Below are 19,583 nucleotides of genomic sequence, written 5' to 3'. Positions count from 1 at the left end.
CCCACTCTCTGGGCTCCCACCAATATGGGTGGGGCATCGGTGCCGAAGCTAAGGGCACTCACTCTGGGGCCTCCAGCTTGTCCCTTCTCTGAAAGCCAAAGGCCCCTGGCTCCTTGGCCCTGTACTGCTGTGAGGTCTGGTGCAGCCTCGACCTCACCACCCCATGGCATGTGGAGGACAGAGCTGGTATTGGCCCTTTAACTCACCCACTGAGCCATATGGCTGCAGGCAGGCGACCTCAGCAGCGTACACCTCATCCCAACGGTAGGCTTGGTTGGGCGGGGTGGGGGGGGTGTCTCAGTGGAGTTAAAAAAAAAAAAAAACAGACCTTAATGGATCCCTTTTCAATCTTTTTTTTTTTTTGCGGTACGCGGGCCTCTCACTGCTGTGGCCTCTCCCGTTGCGAGCACAGGCTCCGGACGCGCAGGCTCAGCGACCACGGCTCACGGGCCCAGCCGCTCCGCGGCACGTGGGATCTTCCCGGACCGGGGCAAGAACCCGTGTCCCCTGCATCGGCAGGTGGACTCTTAACCACTGCGCCACCAGGGAAGCCCTTTTCAATCTTTTAAGTGTGTGTGTGTGTGTGTGTGTGTGTGTGTGTGTGTGTGTGTGTGTGTGTGTGTGTGAGAACCCCTGGCTTGGCAACCGTTTTCCCCTGTGGAACATCTCTGTGCCACCTTAGGGGTCTTCGGGGTACAGCTGTAAACCACTGTCTGGGAAATGTGGGTGATTTGAAATGATGGGTGGAGGGAGCCGTGGGGCTCTAAGCCAGTGATTTCCAAGGTGTGGCTCTTGGAGCTTTGGATTCGGCCGGAGTGTTCATAATGGAGATCTCTGTGCCCCACCCCAGGACGGAGCTCTTGGTTGTTTGCGTTGTGGGCAAGCTCCCCAGTGACTGATGGATGTTTGGACTGGTCTCAGTCAGTCAGCTGGAGTCTGGAGATGACTGGTCCTGAGTCCTCACCACGTGGCCCATCTGAGCTTGTTCCCGGAAGGTCCATGCCAGCTGTGAGGCACCTTTCCCGTGAAAGGCTGAGGTCATGTGCAGGAGGCAAGCCCCTCTTCGCTCTTATCTGAGGCAGTTCTCCAGGCTTGAGTGGTCCTCTGGCCCCCACTTCCCAGTCCTGCCAGAAAAAGGCTGGAACTTGGCACCCAAAACTCAAACTTGCCCCTTCCCTTCACCTCCTCGGTCTAGTGGCTTTAGACTCACCACCTACCAGACACAAGGGACTTTATTCATTTCACATATTTAACTATCAGACACACAGGGGACGAAGCAGTGTTTGAAAGTGAAATTTGTCTTTTCACCCACGCTTCTCTGTCTCACGGCGAGTGGCTGTATCCTCCTAATACTTGCATCCCTGGGTGTCACCCTTTACTGTGCAAGCTCCTGCCTGGTTATGCACCGTCTCCCCCTTCCTGGAGTTGCTGTGAGGAGATGGGGACCGTCAGCAAGAGGAAAGCCAAGTCACCTTTCTGGTGGCCTCAGCTCAATCTGCTGTCAGCTTGGGGGCCTGATGAAAGGCCGACGGAGCCGGGAGAGGAGGCTGTTCACTTGCTAGGGTCACTGCTTAGCTTGGCTGATCCTTAGAACCCCTCTGGCGGGTCTCTGGGCTGGGGCCGTTATTTAGCCTTTTCACCGGCAGAGGGCAGCATGGCACGGGGGTGGGAGAGGAGGTGGCCTGGAGTCCCAAGGGCTGGAGGGACGGGGCGGGGGGGGGGGGGGGGAGCGGGGGCGGGGAGCTGGGTACTGGGCGTTGTAGACAGGACCCTTCAGACTCCTCAAGTCTCGGACTCATCTGTTTCTTCGGTGGAGCCGTCGCTCTCTGCATCCACTTTGCGGGCGTGATGCAGGGGTCTCCAGGGGGAGCCAACCCGGGGAGGGGTCCGGGCAGGCAGGCAGCTGGCCTCTGGACCGGCAGTGACCGAGTTGACCAGGCCTGGGATCTGCGCCAGCCTGAAGAAGGGAAGAAGCCCAGAGGGCAGCGAGGTGCCTCCCGTCCGGAGACCAGGACCTCCGCACTCGCTCTTGCGTGTGGATGAAACCATGGGCTGTATTCCCAAAGGACTCAGAGAGGATCCCTCAGGCCTCTGCTGGCCCCCAAACCCCTCCTCGACCGATGGACAAGTGCTGTGTGACCCATGACGGGGCGCTACCGTGTCTGACCGAGGTTTTGTCCCCACAAGGGGGCAGCATCTTTCCACCCGACACTTACAGCCGTTCTAGTTCCTCATCCAGAGCTGGGTCGTGCATCAGGTCCCCTTTGTCAGGCAAAGCTCCTAGGAAATAATTGGGGGCACAAAACTTAATCTGAGGATCCTTCACCCGGGCCCGGGCTGCAGTCACACGGCCCCATGCCCAGCAGACGCCTATGTGCCCCTCACCGGCATGTCGGCCTATCCTGCCACCCCTGGGGGAGCTGATGTAAAAGCTTTGGAGCACAGAAGTTTAAGAGGTCTGCTAGGGGGGCAGTAAGTCCTAGGTACTGCTGGAAAAATTTAGTGAAGCCCACTGCCTGCCCTCCCCAGTCACAGCTACGAGACATCCCCAAACCTCAAGGTCATCGCACAAACAGGACGCTCTCCTTCCAAGACTAGATGGTGGGTTGTGAGCAGGTACTGAGGGTTTGTTTGGTCCTTTCTTGAGGCCCCAGTTACTGAGCTGAAAAGGAGCCAGAGACACAGGATACAGTCCAGGCCCCAAAGACCGCAAGTTATCTAGTTTTGTGCCTCTAAATCAGGGTGACCCCACTTTGGAGACAGAATGGTCAAAAACGCTGCCTCAGCCTCTCCAGGGAGGGTCCCAGAGAAGAGCAGAGAAGGCTGGGTCAGGATCAGACCAAACTCTCCTCTGCGTGGCCAGAAGCCACCGGGAGGGGAGCTGTCCCTTCTCTGCCACAAATCTCTTTGAGCTGGTTTCCTCAGCTATAAACCAAGGAAAGTAATTTTCGGATACTGGGGAAAGGTGAGAGGAGAGGGTCTAGTATGCTCTTTGGAGCAGTTAACAGTGGGAGGGAAGGTAAAGCTGAAGTTTGCAGGTAGAAAGATTTTCTTAACAGCAAATTGTTAGAGAAAAGAGCTTTACTGGTGGTCAGAAGCCAGGTGTCGCTGCTAACAGTGCTAGTCTCTAGAAAGCCTCAATCTTGAAATTATCCATCTGGCTCTAGTTCAATTCCTAACTTTTTCAGATGATGCCTCCTGGCCCCTTTTGTTTCTAAGTGGTGTTTAAACTCTGGTCCGATGGAACCCTCTTGTTGTTTTGTGTCTGTGAGTGGGTGGGGTGCCTTGAGGAGGACTAAGGGAACAGGACAACGCCTCCACAACTGGCTGCACCTGGGTGACCTCAGGTCTCTATTTCATGCGCTGGAGATGCAGGTGAGGGTAGAGACCATCCGCTTCTTTCCATCTCCCACTTGCCCAACGTTAGTGCTCTGTAAAGGAACTTACATGAGGGACTGTCCTTCTTAAAGGCCCCCGAAATAGTGAAGGCATGACGTTAGTCTGCGCTGTGACCCAGACGCTACTTAGCTTTTCCTTTTCCTTCCTAGTGGCTGACTTGTGGACAGGAAGGGAGGGTCAGTTACCTATGAGTGTAAAAGAAAACCTAAGCCAATTCCCCACTCCCCGCCCCCTTACTCTTGACTCCTATTTGCCACATTTGTATTCCTCCTCCAGCTGGTGACCCTGGCTACCAACCTCATTCAGCGGAGGGTCCCCCAGACCCGTGCGTGGTGCCCGAGTGGACCCTTAGTCAGCCCTGCTGAGGAATTGTGCTCCTGTGCACCCAGGCCACCCCAGCAGCCTCTCTGTCCTGTAAGATCTAAAGCATCTAGCCCAGCACTTGGGCTGCTGTGGCTGGCATTTTACGAATGTTCAGCTTCCTTCTCTTGACCCCATCCCCTCAACAGGCAAAAGTCTTCTTTTGAGACTCAGGAACCTGGGATCTCAAGCACACCTGGATATCTCTTGAGGAGAGAGACTAATAATAAGAACCCCTCTCAAGCTCTGTGGCGGTGACAGCCCGGTTGGCCCCTCCCCTGGGAGGGCAGCAGGTGTGGGTGGGCAAGGGGAGGGCGGCTGGGAGGGCCAACCAGTGAGAGTAAAACGATGGACAGGAAAAACTGGGCCAGTGCGGGCCTCTCTCGGCCCCCCGCCCCGCTTTTTGTCCACTCCCTTTCAGACTAATAAGATTTGTTTTCCAGATGGGACACAGGTCTCCCCAGACACACCTTTGCCCTGTTTACAAACGGGATTCAGGTGCCTCTGATACATAAGCTCCGGAGCCACTGATTAAATAGCCCTGTGTCTGCCCAAGCTGCAGGCCACTCCCCAAGGCAGAAATGAGGATTCCATGGGAGGGGCTGGCCACACCTCTGCCATGGAGAGGCTGCTTCGTGTTGGGGCAGGACCTCGGGGCGGGGAAGGCTCTCCCTTGCCACGGGAGGGTGAGAGGCCTCAGAGGGCACAGCTTGTGTTATGCACGTTCTGGCCCCCTAGGCCTCAGAGCCTGGCCCTGAGAGGTCAAGGCAGACGTGGTGAAGCTGCCTCCCCCTTGAGACTCTGTCCACCGACACGGGCCGGCTCCTCTGTGGCTTCACACTGTCGGGGCAGGAGAGGCTGGCCACAGCTAGCTCTGGCTTACCTAGGGCTTGGTTGACCCCATGATGCTTTGAGAGGGCCACGAGGAATCCATAGAAGGTCAGTCTCTGAACGTTGCTTAGGACCTCTTTGATGAGTGCTGGGGGTGGGCAGCTAGAAGGGAGAATACAGATGCCAAAGACCAGTGAGTCTGAGTGCCACCTTTTCATCCAAACCTTCAGGCTTAGGGGGAGGCCCAAAGCCAAGACCGAGGGAGCTGCCGACCCTGGGAGCCCTAAGACCCGGGGGAGCGTAGCAGGTCTCCGGGAGCAAGGCCTTGACCGTGAACGGAAAGGCTGGCACGTTCACTAACTGGTGCTTCCCTGGCAGGGGCAGGAGTGGGGGAACGGGGAAATGGCGCTGCGCGAGGCCTCCTCTCGGAGGGGACCAAAACTGGCTGCTCTGTCCCCAAGGGGACTTTGTGCTACACAGGACAGCGTTACCCTCCCTTTCTGTAGGGTGCATTCCTCGCACAGTGAATATTTCTTTTCCTCCTCTCTAAAAAGTCAAGACCGATCTATCTAATCCCCTGGCAAGGAGAAGGGGCCCAAGCTGGTCACCTACAGCTGCTCTTGCCCAAGTGAAAGCAGTCCTTCCTGTGGGCCACCTGGGAAGACTTTCAGTCACCAGCCTGGACTGGGGGCAGATGGCACTGTTCTAATTTATACTAGGACCATCAAGGGCCTAAAAGCCCTGGGCCAGAGAGAGCAGCCTGCTGGAGACCCGTTCTGGGCCGGGAGCCTGCGCTCCCGGGGCCGAGGTGGGCTCTGCGGGCCCGTTTCTCACCTGTACTTGTGTCGGTCACACAGGTTCTCCAGGCACTGGTAGAACAGCGACGCCTCCACGCCCTCCAGCGCGCTGGCCTCGCCCAAGGCAGGCCGCTGGCGGTGCTGCCCACTGGACGACGTCGGCACAATCACCGTGTTGGGGTTCTTGCCTGACAGCAGGTCCTGATAGATGGCAGCCACGCTCTCCAGGAATTCTGGGTACCGGGGCAGAGGGCATAGGTCAGGCGGGGACGACGCACTTGGTCCCCTCACAGTGCCCTCCCTTCTCTGCGTGGTAGCTCAGCGCCACGCCAGCCTCAGTCCTCAGCGCACAGCGGCCTGGGCGCGGGGGCCCTCGGCCTCATGTGGCCACCACGCTCATGAGAGATGACGCTCATACGTGTTTCAGCTCAAATGTCCCCTCCTGTGGCAGTCGTTCCTAGACCAGGTGAGACCCCCTGTTACGTCCTTCCACGCGCCCGGTACTCCTCTGTGGTGCTTATCCAGCGAGGGGCTTCCTGTGTAACGACTTGCTCACTCTGTCTCCCGGCTGGAACGGGAGGTCTTGCGTCAAGGCCTGGGTCGCGCCTTGTCAGCCTTCCTGTCCCAGCACCGTGCCCGGCACGTAGAAAATGCTATAAATATATACTTTTTTAAATTTTGGAGGGTGAACGTGTGCACAGCCCTGCTGGTAAGCCCCATCGTGTGAGCCACCTGCCTCTCTGACTCAAGAAAGCAGCTTGGAATGCCAGTGTGGGGGAGAAAGCTTGCAAGCTGCTCATTTATTAAACATTTGGATTCGTCTTCAAATGTTCGTAGCTGAGCCCTCGTAGGTAAGCAGAGACTTACGGCCCATCTCCCCGCGGCTGCGCCATCCCGGGGGCGCTGTGAGGAGAGAGCCCCGACGGACAGCGAAGGGAAGAGGGTCTCCACACGTGGCTGCTCCTTCTCTAGGGCCCGAGCAACTTCAGAGAGATGGGAAATAGACGCCCGGAGCTGCTGAGAGCAGGTGGCGAGACCCCAGGCTCCAGCCCCTGCCCGACCAGGCCCTTGGGCCGCCACCAGGAAAACAGAATGCGGTGCCTGAGGGAGGCCAGGGCTGGCTGGGGCCACCCGGTGGCAGGAAGGCCGCGTCCAGGCTCCAAGGACAGCCTTCTGTTTACTGGAAGAGCCTGTTTTGAACACGTTTGTTTATGGACATAGCCAGCAGTTTCCAAATCCAGCGCTCCATTTGACGTTGCTGTGCGTGAGCTGCTGGGCACTGGCCTCCATTCATCTATGTTTATTCCACCTGAGCCCAGCAGGTATTTAAGGGCACAGCTGGTGAGCACCGGGCAGCAGGGTGGGAGTGTGAGAGAGGACTGGCGTGCACTTGCTTATTAAAAAAACGTGTGCTCACACATCTGAGTCAGGGCCCAGGGAGCGACCCCCGATCGCAGCGACACAGCAGAGCCGCTGAGCCTGGCCCCCCCCCCCCCCCCCCCCCCCCGAGCGCTGCGTCTTTGGCAGCTTTACCTCTGTCAGCCTCTCTCTCAGAGGACCCACCTCTCAGGGCTGCTGTAAGGACTAAGGTGCTTAGTGCTACGCCTGGCACACAGTAAGTTTTCGATAGTGAATCGATCGGGTGTTGTTCCACTAGTGTGTATTTTTGTAACTGTCCTTGTCGCTTAAACCGATGCGTCGCGCTGCTGGCTGGAGGCGCTCTGGTTTGCTGTGTCTTGAGGAGGCTGAGCGAGTCACCGCTGCCGACCGAATGCCGGGACCACCGGCGAGAGCTCGACTTGCCGCTGGTGGGTGCCCGGCCGTGCAGGAGGAGGGGGGACGTGCACGCGCCGGGCGCACCGACGGGAAGGGCCGCAGGGTAGGAGAGGGCACACGGCGCAGACAGGAGCCGCAGGGGGCCTGGGAGACTCTCACCTGAGTAGTAAAACTGGATCTGGAAGGCAAAAAGGAACTCCGAGAAGGACATCGAGCCGTCCATGGCGTCGTCCATGAGCACGATCCTGAGAGGGAACGAGAGAACACATGAGAGCATGCGCGTACGCGTGTGTTTGCGGGGGCGCTCGGGGGGCCGTTCCTGGGGAGCCGGTCTCCCCTGGGACGGCAGGGCGCCGGGGGGAGGCTCCCCCCGGACAAGCGCTTCCCGCTCCCGCCGCCTCTCCGTCGTTTGGACTCTGTCACCAAACCCAGCTGAGGCGGGCAGCGTCTGCGGCACCAGCCGGAAGACGGGACACGGGTGGGCGCTGACAAGGAGGGGGCGCGGCTGCAACGCAGCCAAGACCCCCTTTCATACCCGTAAGCGGTAAAAGCACTCCCATCCTGCAGTGAGGAGCATTTAGTTCAGAACAAATCCAGCTGATGAGAAAAGGCAGAAACAACAGCCAAGAGGTTTCAAGGGGGTCTTGGCGAGTGGCCCTGACATTTAATAAGCTACCGAGGGGCCTTCGGGACGGCTGCAGGCCCCTCCGTGCTGGCACACGGCTGGCACGCAGAGCAGAGGTGCCGCCTGGGGTCCGCCCTTGAGAGGGTCCGAGAACACACCCGTCCCGCGGCGCTGCGGCGGCCGGCGCTCCTCCAGCCCGCCGTCCGCCCTCGCGAGCTGCCGCCCCCTGCTGCCTGCTCTCTCTGCCCTCCGCCTGCGCACTCACCTCGCAGGAAGGAAACCATGTGACCACTAAAGGGCTCAGACCAAGGCCACGTTCCTGCTCTGCTCAGGGCCTCGCTGGAGAGGACAGGAAGACAAGGAAGTCAGCACTCGCTGGACTCCACCCATGTGCCAGGCAGGGTGCCAAACTCATCTACTGATGGGAAGCTGGGCACCCCCCATCGGTTTCTTTTCTTTGTCGTTGGTGGTTTATTTTGGCTGCGCTGTGTGGCACGTGGGGTCTTAGTTCCCCGACCAGGGATCGAACCCGCACCCCCAGCGGCGGAAGCACAGGGTCCTAACCACTGGACCGCCAGGGGAGTACCTGCCCCCACCTCCCCATCTGTTTTTGACTGGGCCCTATCTTTCCTTTAAAAACAAAAAAACCTTTTATTTTGCTCTCCCGTGTGCATTTTTCTAATTTTCTCTCCACCTCCCTGGGTCCGAGAATCCCCAGATTGGCAACTGGATCAGCTCCAGAGAGAGCAGGCATTGCTCACCTCTGGGGAAGGGGCTTCAGAGAGAATATAGTGTGAGCGGTGCCCCTGGAATTGTGCCAGGCAGCTGCCCTGGCTTCAGGTCTCCCCAGACAGACAAAATGGTTCCTACCTCTAGCCTTCAGTTGTAATAACGGTAACGATAGAAACAGGCAATACTGACTGAGTACTTACTTCATGGCAGGCACGGAATAAGGTATTTTACTTATATTAATTAAAATTTATCCCACAACAGTCCTATGAGGTAGGTCCTGTCGATTATTCCCATTTTACAGGTGAAGAGATTAAGTCTGAGAGCAGGCAGCTTGCTGAGGTCGCACAGCTGGTGAATCTGCTTTACGCGTCATGTCCTTACTTTCTACTAGGTCTCGCTGCCTCTTTTAAAATAAAGATACGGAATATGAACACTTGCATTTTACTTCTTAGTTTATTAGCTGCCTAACTTATCTTTCTTCTTCTCACCTATATCTTAGGGCCTTAACTGTTTCTCATGTATCGCTTGGGGAAGACAAAAGCTGCCTCAACTACCAGAATTCAACGTTAAAATTCCAGCTGGAAAGAATTTCAAGGCCGGAGTGGGAGGAAGCAATGCTGCCAACGGCCACAGGAGGGCGTCCTGGTCTCTCCGGCAGAGGCTCCTGGGCCCACCCCGTTTCTCATAACCTCAGGCAGGCAAAAGGGGAGAGAGAGGGCACGAAGCCCCAATTCTGATATCTGGGTGGGGAGAGAGAGGCGAGAGAGGTAGAGAGAGGGCAGGTAGTAGGGACTGGGTGCCAGAGACACCCAAACTACAGAGGAAGAGTGAGCTCTCCCAGGGCCCCAGGGAGGAGGAGCCACCAGCACCTCCAAGTCGTTCCTTCCCAGGCTCACAGGGAAGGAAAAGGCCCCAGAGGGGAGAAGGCAGTGACCTCTCCTTCCTGCCCCGACTCCAAGGACAGCTGAGAACCCGAATGGCCTGAAGTTAATTGCTAGGGAAGAGTGCCGGGCTGAGAACGCCCCCCAAGCAGGAAACCGCGAGGGGAACCAAAGCCTCTGAAGACGTTACTTGGTTCCTCTTGGTTTATCATCAGCCTGGGACCTGTTGCTCCTGTTTATAGCAGTTACGTCCCTTTACTATTTCTCTCTTTACCTATTTATTCATTCATTTCATACAGATGGTCCCCGACTTAACCATGATTCAACTTAGGTTTTTTTGACTTTACAATGGTGTGAGAGCAAGACGAATTCGGCAGAAACCACGTTTTGAATTTCGAATGTTGACCTTTCCCCGGCCTAGCGGTGCGCAGGACACACTCCCCCGTGACGCTGGGCGGTGGCGGCTCCCGGTCAGCTTCACGGTCACCAGGGTGGACACAGACAGCCATTCTGTACCAGACTACCGTGCTGTTTCTCACTTCCAGTACAGTGTTCAATCAGTTACGTAAGAGATTCAACACTTTATTATAGAGTAGGCTTTGTGTGAGATGATCTGGTTCACCTGTAGGCTGATGTAATGTTCTCAGCACGTTTAAGGCAGGCGGGGCTAAGCTACCATCTTTGGTAGGCGAGGCGTAAAAACGCATTTTTGACTTTTGATGTTTTCAACTCACGACAGGTTTACCAGGACGGAACCCCGTTAAAAGTCGAGGAAGATCTGTATTGCAATATAATTCGAACACCATAAAGTTCACCCTTGAAAAGTGTGCAGCGTTTTTTAGTATATTCACAAACTTGCACAATCGCCACCACTGTTTAATTCCAGAAGCTGTAATTCTTGCTGAGCATCATGCTCCCGAGACAGGCCCTGCCACGCCAGGGCTCCCAGCCAATTGCCGTAAGCATCTTCCTCTCCCAGCCACAGCCAGGACTGTCAGCTGCAAGCGGGCCCGCCCTTCCAGCCCCAGCCCCGGCGGCAGCTTTCTGTCGGCAGCCATTCTTGACTGTGGACGTTAGCGCCCTCTTTGGGGAGAGGGCGGCAGTCTCCGTGGGAACAGGGCGCCCCTGCGTGCGCTCTGGTTTTGGCCCCTGCTCCTCGGTGGGCTGAGACTCAGATCGGTCAGGAGGGAGCAGCAGGCTAGCTGGGGGAGGCAGGCGGGCAGCAGGGCTTGCTCTCTGAGGGACAGGTGGCTGGAATCCCAGCAGCACCTGTGCCTAGGACCGAGGGGTTGTCTTGTCTGCAAGCAGTGAGACTGGCTGCCAGAGAAGCCAACTGCGTCTCAGCTGTCATTAATAGCAACACTCCTCTGCTCAGCCCGGAACCTGGAGTCCTCCTGGCCTCCTGGAAACTCCCTCCCTTGCCAGCCCCACATCAGTCAATCACCGGGTCCTATCAGTCCTCTTCTGGACATTTCTCTTGAATCCGTCTACTTCTTTCCACGTTCACAGCCCCCATCCAACGCCCACCTCCACCTCTTCTTCCTGGACAACGGAACGACATCCTACCCAGTTTTCTGCAACACTCGGGCCTCCTTCTAATTGAGTAGCCATAGTGACCCATCCATCAGAAGGATCTTCAAAATGTGAATCTGACCATTTTACAACTCTGTTTGAAACCCTTCATGGGCTTCCCATTGCGCTTAGAGCAAACTCTCCTATCCTTATCCTGGCTTATGAGCCTGCATGACCTGCTCTCTGCCTCCGCTCACCTTTCTAGATTCATCGGAGGCCCCAGGCAGGCTCCCTCTCCATGTTCCAGCCACACGGATCCTTCAGTTCTTCCTTCCTCCTGCCCTCCATATGCCCTCTCCTCACCGACCTGATCGATGCCTCCTCGCTCTTTGGGGTGCAGCCACAGAGCACCCCTGTGGGAAGGCGAGGGTAGGCCTCCCTGCCCTGGCTTCCACAGTTCTCTGTGACCCCCTCACACCGTTCGTGTCTGTCTTTGCCCCAGGACGATAAGATCCACCAAGTTACACCTCTGTCTCTCTGTCTGCTGCCTGACTCAAGCGCCAGCAGGGTGCAGGGCACACAGTAGGTACTCGGTAGATGTTTGTCGAATGAAGTAAAGCATGAACAAATGACTAAGAGAGGCTGCAGTACCCTTTTCTTTTCCCCTGGCAAGGTGACGTCTGGATACTACATTCAGCTCTGGACAGTCCACTTAAGGGGAATAAACTATAGTCACGGAATAGGGAGGTCAGAGAGGTGGAGTCTGCAAACCAGGATATCAGACAAATGACTGCCTTTAGACCCTTTAGCCTGGAAGAGAAGATGAAGGAGGAAGTGAGGCCGAGGCCCGACTCTTGGAGGGCTGCCTCTGAGGGAGGTGTCGCAGGGATCTAGAGTTCGGCTCTAGAAGACTCGAAGATGCCCATCTCTGGGATTATGGCTGCTTTGTGAGGGAGTGAGCTGCTTGTTGCTGGAGATATTCAAGCAGAATACTTCCCCAAAGTAGGCAAGAGCTCCGGCTAGCCCCGAGAGAGTGTCATCCCAAGGGAGGACAGAACTAGCAGCTTCTCCTGCTAATGCGGGTTCTGCTGGGGGGAAAGTTTGCTGTTCAGAGGACCATCGCTGCAGAAAAGTCTGCAAGACTTACAAAAAGGTGCTTTTAGAAGCATCATGTGCTGCATTGTCCATCTCCAGACTAATGGTCTGACCCATAAAAGTTCTGGGCGTCTGGCACTGGAGCCTTGGCAGAGCTGTGGGAAAAGGCAGGCGGGAGGCTACAGGCCTGTCTTTGCCTTTGGTGACAGGGACAACCCCAGGCGGTAGGCCCTACAACCCACCACCGACAGCTGCTTCACCCTGAACTCAAACTTGACCCCAGCCCCCAGAGGCCTCAGGAGGAGTTTCTTGAAGACAGGCCATCCACGTGTGCTGTTTTCCCGTTGATGGCACTTGGCTCAAAATCCCTTCCTGCCAGAGGCCTCCTGCTAGCGTGCCAGCTGCGTTGGACACCTGGAGGAGACAGGCCGCCCCTGCTTTGAAGCTCAGCCATCAGGAAGCTGCTGCGAACGAGAGCCTCTGCAAATCCATTGGATCAGATCCACTGGATCGTGGCGGGATCCCTGCCGGCCAGGCCTCGGGGCTAGAGAGAGGAACTCTGGGGGAGAAGTGAAGGCGCTCTAGTTCAGGCTGGCTCTGAGCAGAACCATGTGAAGGGTGGGGTCCAGGGCAGCGACTGGAATGGGGAAAGAGCACTTGGCAGGGTCTGAGCTGCTCCCAAGGGGGCTGGCCGCACTCTCACTCCCATGCTGACTTCCCACAGCTGGGACGGGGGCCAAGGAAGCAACAGCTTTCAGTCCGAACCTACTGACTTGCCGGCTTCCTCTTCCCCCTCAAGGGTCAGTGTCTCTGGTCTAGTGGCATGAGCTGTACCTGGTTTTTTGTTTGGTTTCGTGCAGTTCTGGGTTAGCAGGCCTGGCATCAAATCCCAGCTCTAGAACTGACTGGCCAAGTTACCTTTTCTCGGGCGAGTTACGTTTTCTCCTGGAGTTTCAGTTTCCTCATCTGTAAAGAGGGGATAATTATACTTCCTCTTTCGTGGGATTCTTGTGCAGACTCAATATGGTGATATACTGTGCCTCTTCTATTATTATATAGGAGTAATCACTCAGAATAAGTGTTAGCTGCTATCAATAAGTGTTCTAGCTGGTTTCAGGTGATGGAAGAGCTCAAAATAGCAAATAAAAACATAGCTCAGAGGAAGTAAGTGCTGCCAGCACCCGGCCGGGCAGAGGCTCTCAGGCGGAAGCTAGCTATCCTGTTTCAAGTCCACTTTTGCGGGAAGCCAGGCCTAAGCCAGGGCCAGGAAGAACGCTTCCATGACTGCGCTTCCTTCGGGAGGTCACATGAGCAGCGTCCTTCATGGGTGCAGCTGAAGCGTGTCTCTGAGTCGGTCTGGGATCCCGGGACACCTCTGTGGACTACGTCTTAAAGTCAGGGCCACGAGTGAGGATGAAACTACACCCTGGCCACCTTCTCCAGCTGTTGCCAAGGTTTGCCCCTCTTCTGGACTGTGTCGGAGGCACCCTTGTGCCTCACAAGCTGCCTCCAAGTTCAGGCCCTCAGAGCAGCATGGGGTGTCCAGGTGATGGCTCTCCCTGGGCTCTGGCCTGCACCTCCAGGGGGTCCCAGTCCCACCTGCCCTGTGGTGCTTGAGAAGCTGGGTCCACAGAGTGTGGGAAACAGCAACAACTACAGCAACACGGTATTCGTTAGGGCCTTGCTTGGTCGGTGCCATACATCTGTCATTGCATTTTCTTCTGTCGTTAATCCTATGAGGTGAGATCAGTGGATATCTTTACCGAGAACATGGAGGTTCAGAAACCTGACCAGGGTCTCAAGGCAGAAGCAAAAGAGCTGTAATTCAAACACAGGCCCCTCTGACTCTAACCACAGTTCCCAGGCCACTGCATCTGCTTCCAGTAAGAAGTGGCAATAACACCTCCTGCCAGGGGCGCCGTCCCTCCTGCCGCCCTTGCTGTAGAGCCGTGGCCCCCAGGAGGGCGGGAGGCTTAGGCCCGGATGCTGCTTCTTCCCTGCAGACACCGCGGAGGCCCCGCTCTCGGCCGCTTCAGCGCCATTATCCTGGTCTCTCCCAAGAAGCTTTACAGCTGGTGGGGGTGGGGGAATGTTCCATGACCTTAGGATAAAAACCCAAATCCAGTGCATGGCCTGTGAGGCCCTCTCTTCTCCCAGTCTCCAAACTCCTCAAACTCCAGGCCCACTGACTCCCCGGTTCCCCTAGGTCCTCACTGGAGAAAGAGGGGCTTATTTCCAGGCTGCTTACTTTCCCTAGACGGCCTTTCCCTCTCCCTGCTCCCTCCCTAAATCCTACCCACCCTTTTCACTTTATTTTCTACTTTCCTGGCTGCATTGTGGGTCTTTGTTGCTGCGCCCGGGTTTTCTCTAGTTGCGGTGAGCGGGGCCTACTCTTTGCTGCGGTGCGCGGGCTTCTCACTGCAGTGGCTTCTCTTGTTGTGGAGCACGGGCTCTAGGCACGTGGTCTCAGTAGCTGTGGCTCGCGGGTTCTAGAGCACAGGCTCAGTCGTTGTGGCACACGGGCTTAGTTGCTCCGTGGCGTGTGGGATCTTCCCGGACCAGGGCTCGAACCTGTGTCCCCTGCATTGGCAGGAGGATTCTTAACCACTGTGCCACCAGGGAAGCCCCTTTTTCACTTTCAATAAAATATTTAAAACGTCAGAAAAATTACACAGACTAACATAACAAACTTTTGTATACCCATTAGCTAACTTCATCAAAACTTCACACTGTGCCACACTTGCTTCAATGTTTAAAAGCTTTGTAAAATATTAGACATATTGATTAAAACAGCTGGACACCTGGACACCCTCCCTCATCCCCTTCCTCTACCTTCCTCCTCAGAGATGGTCGCTGGGGCTTGAGGGCTTAGCATTCATTCATTTAAACTTGGGCTTGGCATCCCTCCCACATTTCCATACTAAATTATTAACTCACCCAAATGTCTACATTGTTAAAATATTACATAACTTTGTTTCTTGCTTGTTCTCAAACTCTGTGCATCATTTGGTAACTTGACATTTTCAGATTTATCAGTGCTGATGCATATATATCTCCCTGCATTCATTTCAGCTGCTGTATAGATTTCCACAGAATGGAGATAACACACTTTGTCCTTTCTACTGCATAGGGACGGGCAGAGGGTTCCATTGGTAGCTGTTACAAGTAATGCTGCATGTCTCCTTATAACCAGGCGCACTTCTTGAACTTTTTAAGGTGTGCCCAAATCGCTTCAAAGTGATTATACCAATCTACACTACCACGAGCAGTTTATGAGCGCTCCTGCTGTCCCACAATCTCACCAATACTTGTATTATCTCACTTGAAAATTTTTGCCAATTTGTTGACTGTGAAGTGGTGTCTCAATTTAATTGGCGTATTTCCTTGATACCAGTGAGTTTGGCCATGAAAATATGCCCAGATGTTTATTAGTTGTTAGGCTTTTCTCTTCTATACATTATCTGTTTGTATCTTTGGACTGTTTTTCTACCGAGGTTCTTCATGTTTTTCCTATTGATTTGTAGGAGTTCTTCATAAGCAATTCTTTTTTAAAAAATTGCTTTTGACTCTTTAAAAAAATGTTTATTTAATTAATTAATTTATTTGGCTGCACCACGTTTTAGTTCCTGCACGCAGGATCTCCATTTCCGCGTGCAGGATCTTTGTTGTGACGTGCGGGATCTTTTTAGTTGTGGTGTGCAGGATCTTTAGTTGTGGCATATGGGGTCTAGTTCTCTGACCGGGGATCAAACCCAGGCCCCCTGCACTGGGAGCACGGAGTCTTAGCCACTGGACCACCCGGCAAGTCCCCCATAAACCATTCTTGAGACTAAAAAATTCTGCAGACTAATCTGTTGTTAGTTACATATGTAATAAATATCTTCTAGTCACTGGCTTGTCTTTCAACTTTGTTTACAGCATCTTTTTTTTTTTTTTTTTTGCGATACGCGGGCCTCTCACTGTTGTGGCCTCTCCCGTTGCGAAGCACAGGCTCCGGACGCGCAGGCTCAGCGGCCATGGCTCACGGGCCCAGCCGCTCCGCGGCACGTGGGATCTTCCCGGACCGGGACACGAACCCGTGTCCCCTGCATCGGCAGGCGGACTCTCAACCACTGCGCCACCAGGGAAGCCCTACAGCATCTTTTGTTGCATAGAAATTTTTTTTTTTTTTGCGGTACGCGGGCCTCTCACCGCTGTGGCCTCTCCCGTTGCGGAGCACAGGCTCCGGACGCGCAGGCTCAGCGGCCACGGCTCACGGGCCCAGCCGCGGGTGGGATCCTCCCGGACCGGGGCACGAACCCGCGTCCCCTGCATCGGCAGGCGGACTCTCAACCACTGCGCCACCAGGGAAGCCCTGCATAGAAAATGTTAATCTTGATTCTCCAGTAGTCCTGTGGGTTAGGGTTCAGCACTTTCACCGCTGTGGCGAGGGTTCACTTTGCCGTCGGGGAATTCGTGCTTCCTAGCAGATACTTCCCCTTTCTCTAGAATGTCAGCTCCACGAGGGCAGGGGCTTGGTTTTGTTCACTGCTCTGTCCTCAGCACCTGGAAGAGTGGCTGGCACGGAACAGGCAACTCTCCATGAACACTGGCTGAATGATTGAATAAGCGAATGCAGTTTCGCTTGTGGTCAGTTTATCAACCTTGTCCACTGAGCTTGGGCTTTGAGAATTTTTATCTTGTTTAAGAATTTTTTAACTACCTGGTGGCCATAAAAATATTTTCTCCTTATCTCTTTTAAGAGTATTACAGTTTTGCATTTTACACTTCGGTCTGTAATCTATGTGAAATTGACTTCTGAATATGGTCCGAAGTAGGGATCTAATTTTATTTTATCCTATGTGGATAAACTGTCGACTGAAAAAAAAAGGGCACAACATGAGAGTTTGGAGTTAAGTTTCATTTGGGGCAAAATGAGGACTACGGCCCGGGAGACAGCATATCAGAGAGCTCCGAGAAACTGCTCCGGAGAGGTAGGGGGGAAGGCCGGTATATATGTGATTTTGGTGAGGGGACGTACATGCAATCCAGCACACATTTTTGCAGAAGGCTGTCGCTAGTCTTGTGAAGTTTACTACTAGTCACGAGGAGCAGGTGTCTCCGTTAATGATTTTAATGCCTTTTTAGGTATGAGGAGATGCAAGAATTGGGCTCGTAAAATCTTCCCTTGAAAATATCTAACTACCTGGGACTTCCCTGGCGGTCCAGTGGTTAAGACTCTGAGCTTCCACTGCAGGGGGCACGGGTTTGATCCCTGGTTGGGGAAGACCCCGCATGCAGCGTGGCCAAAAAAAAAAAAAAAAAAAAAATCGAACTATCTGAAGGCCTGTTCTGCCATTTTTCCCCAGAGCACAGAGCGCTTCATTCTTTTTTTTTTTTTTTTTTTTTTTTGGTGGTACGCGGGCCTCTCCCTGTTGTGGCCCCTCCCGTTGCGGAGCACAGGCTCAGTGACCACGGCTCACGGGCCTAGCCTCTCCGCGGCACGTGGGATCTTCCCGAACCGGGGCACGAACCCATGTCCCCTGCATCGGCAGGTGGACTCTCAACCACTGCGCCACCGGGGAAGCCCGCGCTTCATTCTTGATCTCCACTCTGAATACCACTCAGGGTGTGTTGAAGGTCAGCGGCTATAGTGGCTTAATCCTTGTAGAGGCAGATGGCAAGTCCCCAATTTTTAGTTGGCATTATGATGGCCTTATAATCAGTCGTAATAGTTGATAGGGCAAATTCATCTCTTATTAATCCTTTAGGTCTCAGATCCAACATCTCTGTTTTATGGACAAGTTTTTCATGATTCCCCAGGTTAGGCTGGGTGTCCTGTTTATATGTTCCTATAGCACTTAGCTCTTTGTTTATTTAATGTCTGCTGCTCTGTCAGTTTGTAAGTTGTTCCAGGGCCGGAGCAACATTGTCATAGCCCCTCCACAAGCACGAATATAACAGGCACTCGATAAACATCTGGCAAATGAAAGAATGGGGAGGGAAAGGATGGTCTGTTTAGGTGAAAGACCTTTGGGGCAACAGTGACACTGGCAGGTGGCAGGTCAGATCTGGGGAGGAGATCTATGCAGGATGATATTGCAGAGGAGAGGCATAAAGAAAGAAAGGCATCAAGAGAGCATAAAGCTGTATCTTCAGGTCATGGCATGAAGTCTGGCAGAGAGCAGATGCTCAGTAAACATCTGAAAAATGAATATAGGAACGAAGTATCACTCCCCACTTACTAATTATAATTATATTCTTTAAAAATAGGTAAGGGAGGGATTTTCCTGGTGGTCCAGTGGTTAAGAATCCATCTTGCAATGCAGGGGACGCTGGTTTGATCCCTGGTCGGGAATGAAGATCCCACATGCCGTGGGGCAGCTGAGCCAATGGGCCACAACTAGCAAGCCCGTGCACCACAACTAGAGAAAAGGCTGAGTGCCGCAACGAAGAGCTCACGTGCCAGAACGAAAGATCCTGCGTGCCGCAACTAAGGCCCGATGCAGTCTAAATAAATAAATAAATAAATAAATAATAGGTAAGGGAATTCCCTGGCGGTCCAGTGGTTAGAACTCTGTGCTCTCACTGCCAAGGGCATGGGTTCAATCCCTGTTCAGGGAACTAAGATCCCACAAGCCATGCAGTGCGGCCAAAAAACAAACAAACAAAAAAAAGGCTTTGTGACAGGTATTTTACATGCATTATCTCATTTAATCCTAAAAACACTCTGTTTCATTAGGTCCCATTTGTTTATTTTTGTTTTTATTTCCATTTCTCTAGGAGGTGGGTCAAAAAGAATCTTGCTGTGATTTATGTCATAGAGTGTTCTGCTTATGTTTTCCTCTAAGAGTTTGATAGCGTCTGGCCTTACATTTAGGTCTTTAACCCATTTTGAGTTTATTTTTGTGTATGGTGTTAGGGAATGTTCTAATTTCACACTTTTACATGTACCTGTCCAGTTTTCCCAGCACTCTATGAGGCAGGTGCTATTATATTTCCATTTTAAAGATGAAGAAATTGATGCTCAGAGGAGTTGCTCAAGGTCACAAGCCTATGAGTGAAGGAAATGAGATTTGAACCCAGGGCTGTCTGGCTCCAGCACCTGAGTCCCACACCATTAGGCCATTCAACCTTTGTGATACAGGGACCAGTTGAAAAATGACTCTCTTAAATGGAGGTGACTTGTTAGGTCTAAAACTAGATTCCTTAGAGAAGTTTATGTGCTTTTGAAGCACTATATGTATTCAGCATATACCCATGATAAAAGAGCTTTTCCTGTTAAACATATATTACTCACTAGGAAATCTGGCTTTAAGTGAGGGAGAAGTGAGTTAAATAGTGTTTCAGATGACAAGAGTGAGAAGGAAAAGCAATTCCTTTCAATGCAATCAATTCTAAAGTGCCAGAAAGAGACGGTCATGCAATGCTCTAAAGTGGTTCTCAAAGTGTGGTCCCATATGGGAACATCTGTATATGTATGACTGATTCACTGTGTTGTGAAGCAGAAACTAACACACAATTGTAAAACAGTTAGACTCCAATACAGATGTTTAAAAAAAAAAAAGTGTGGTCCCAGACCATGAGTATCACCTG

The 19,583-nt window shown here is 53.5% G+C and overlaps 1 protein-coding gene across 3 annotated transcripts in view; it reads right to left on the bottom strand.

The window, feature by feature from the left end:
* Window positions 1-1,214: 1,214 nt before the first annotated feature.
* Window positions 1,215-19,583, bottom strand: part of CSTPP1 (centriolar satellite-associated tubulin polyglutamylase complex regulator 1) — a 201,408-nt gene continuing 183,039 nt past the window's right edge. For all 3 annotated transcript variants that reach the window (XM_059068449.2, XM_067037145.1, XM_067037146.1), the window contains 5 exons: window positions 7,323-7,408; window positions 5,425-5,620; window positions 4,643-4,752; window positions 2,217-2,280; window positions 1,215-1,957 (listed from right to left, as the gene is read on the bottom strand). In XM_059068449.2, the coding sequence (XP_058924432.1) occupies window positions 1,783-1,957; window positions 2,217-2,280; window positions 4,643-4,752; window positions 5,425-5,620; window positions 7,323-7,408 (631 nt within the window). In that variant the 3' untranslated portion in view covers window positions 1,215-1,782. The remainder of the gene's footprint in view (window positions 1,958-2,216; window positions 2,281-4,642; window positions 4,753-5,424; window positions 5,621-7,322; window positions 7,409-19,583) is intronic.

This window comes from Kogia breviceps, chromosome 7 (assembly GCF_026419965.1).
Source record: "Kogia breviceps isolate mKogBre1 chromosome 7, mKogBre1 haplotype 1, whole genome shotgun sequence".
NCBI lineage: Eukaryota > Metazoa > Chordata > Mammalia > Artiodactyla > Physeteridae > Kogia > Kogia breviceps.
The sequence above is the reverse complement of the archived record's forward strand: the minus strand, read 5'-3'. Positions and strand labels throughout refer to the sequence as shown.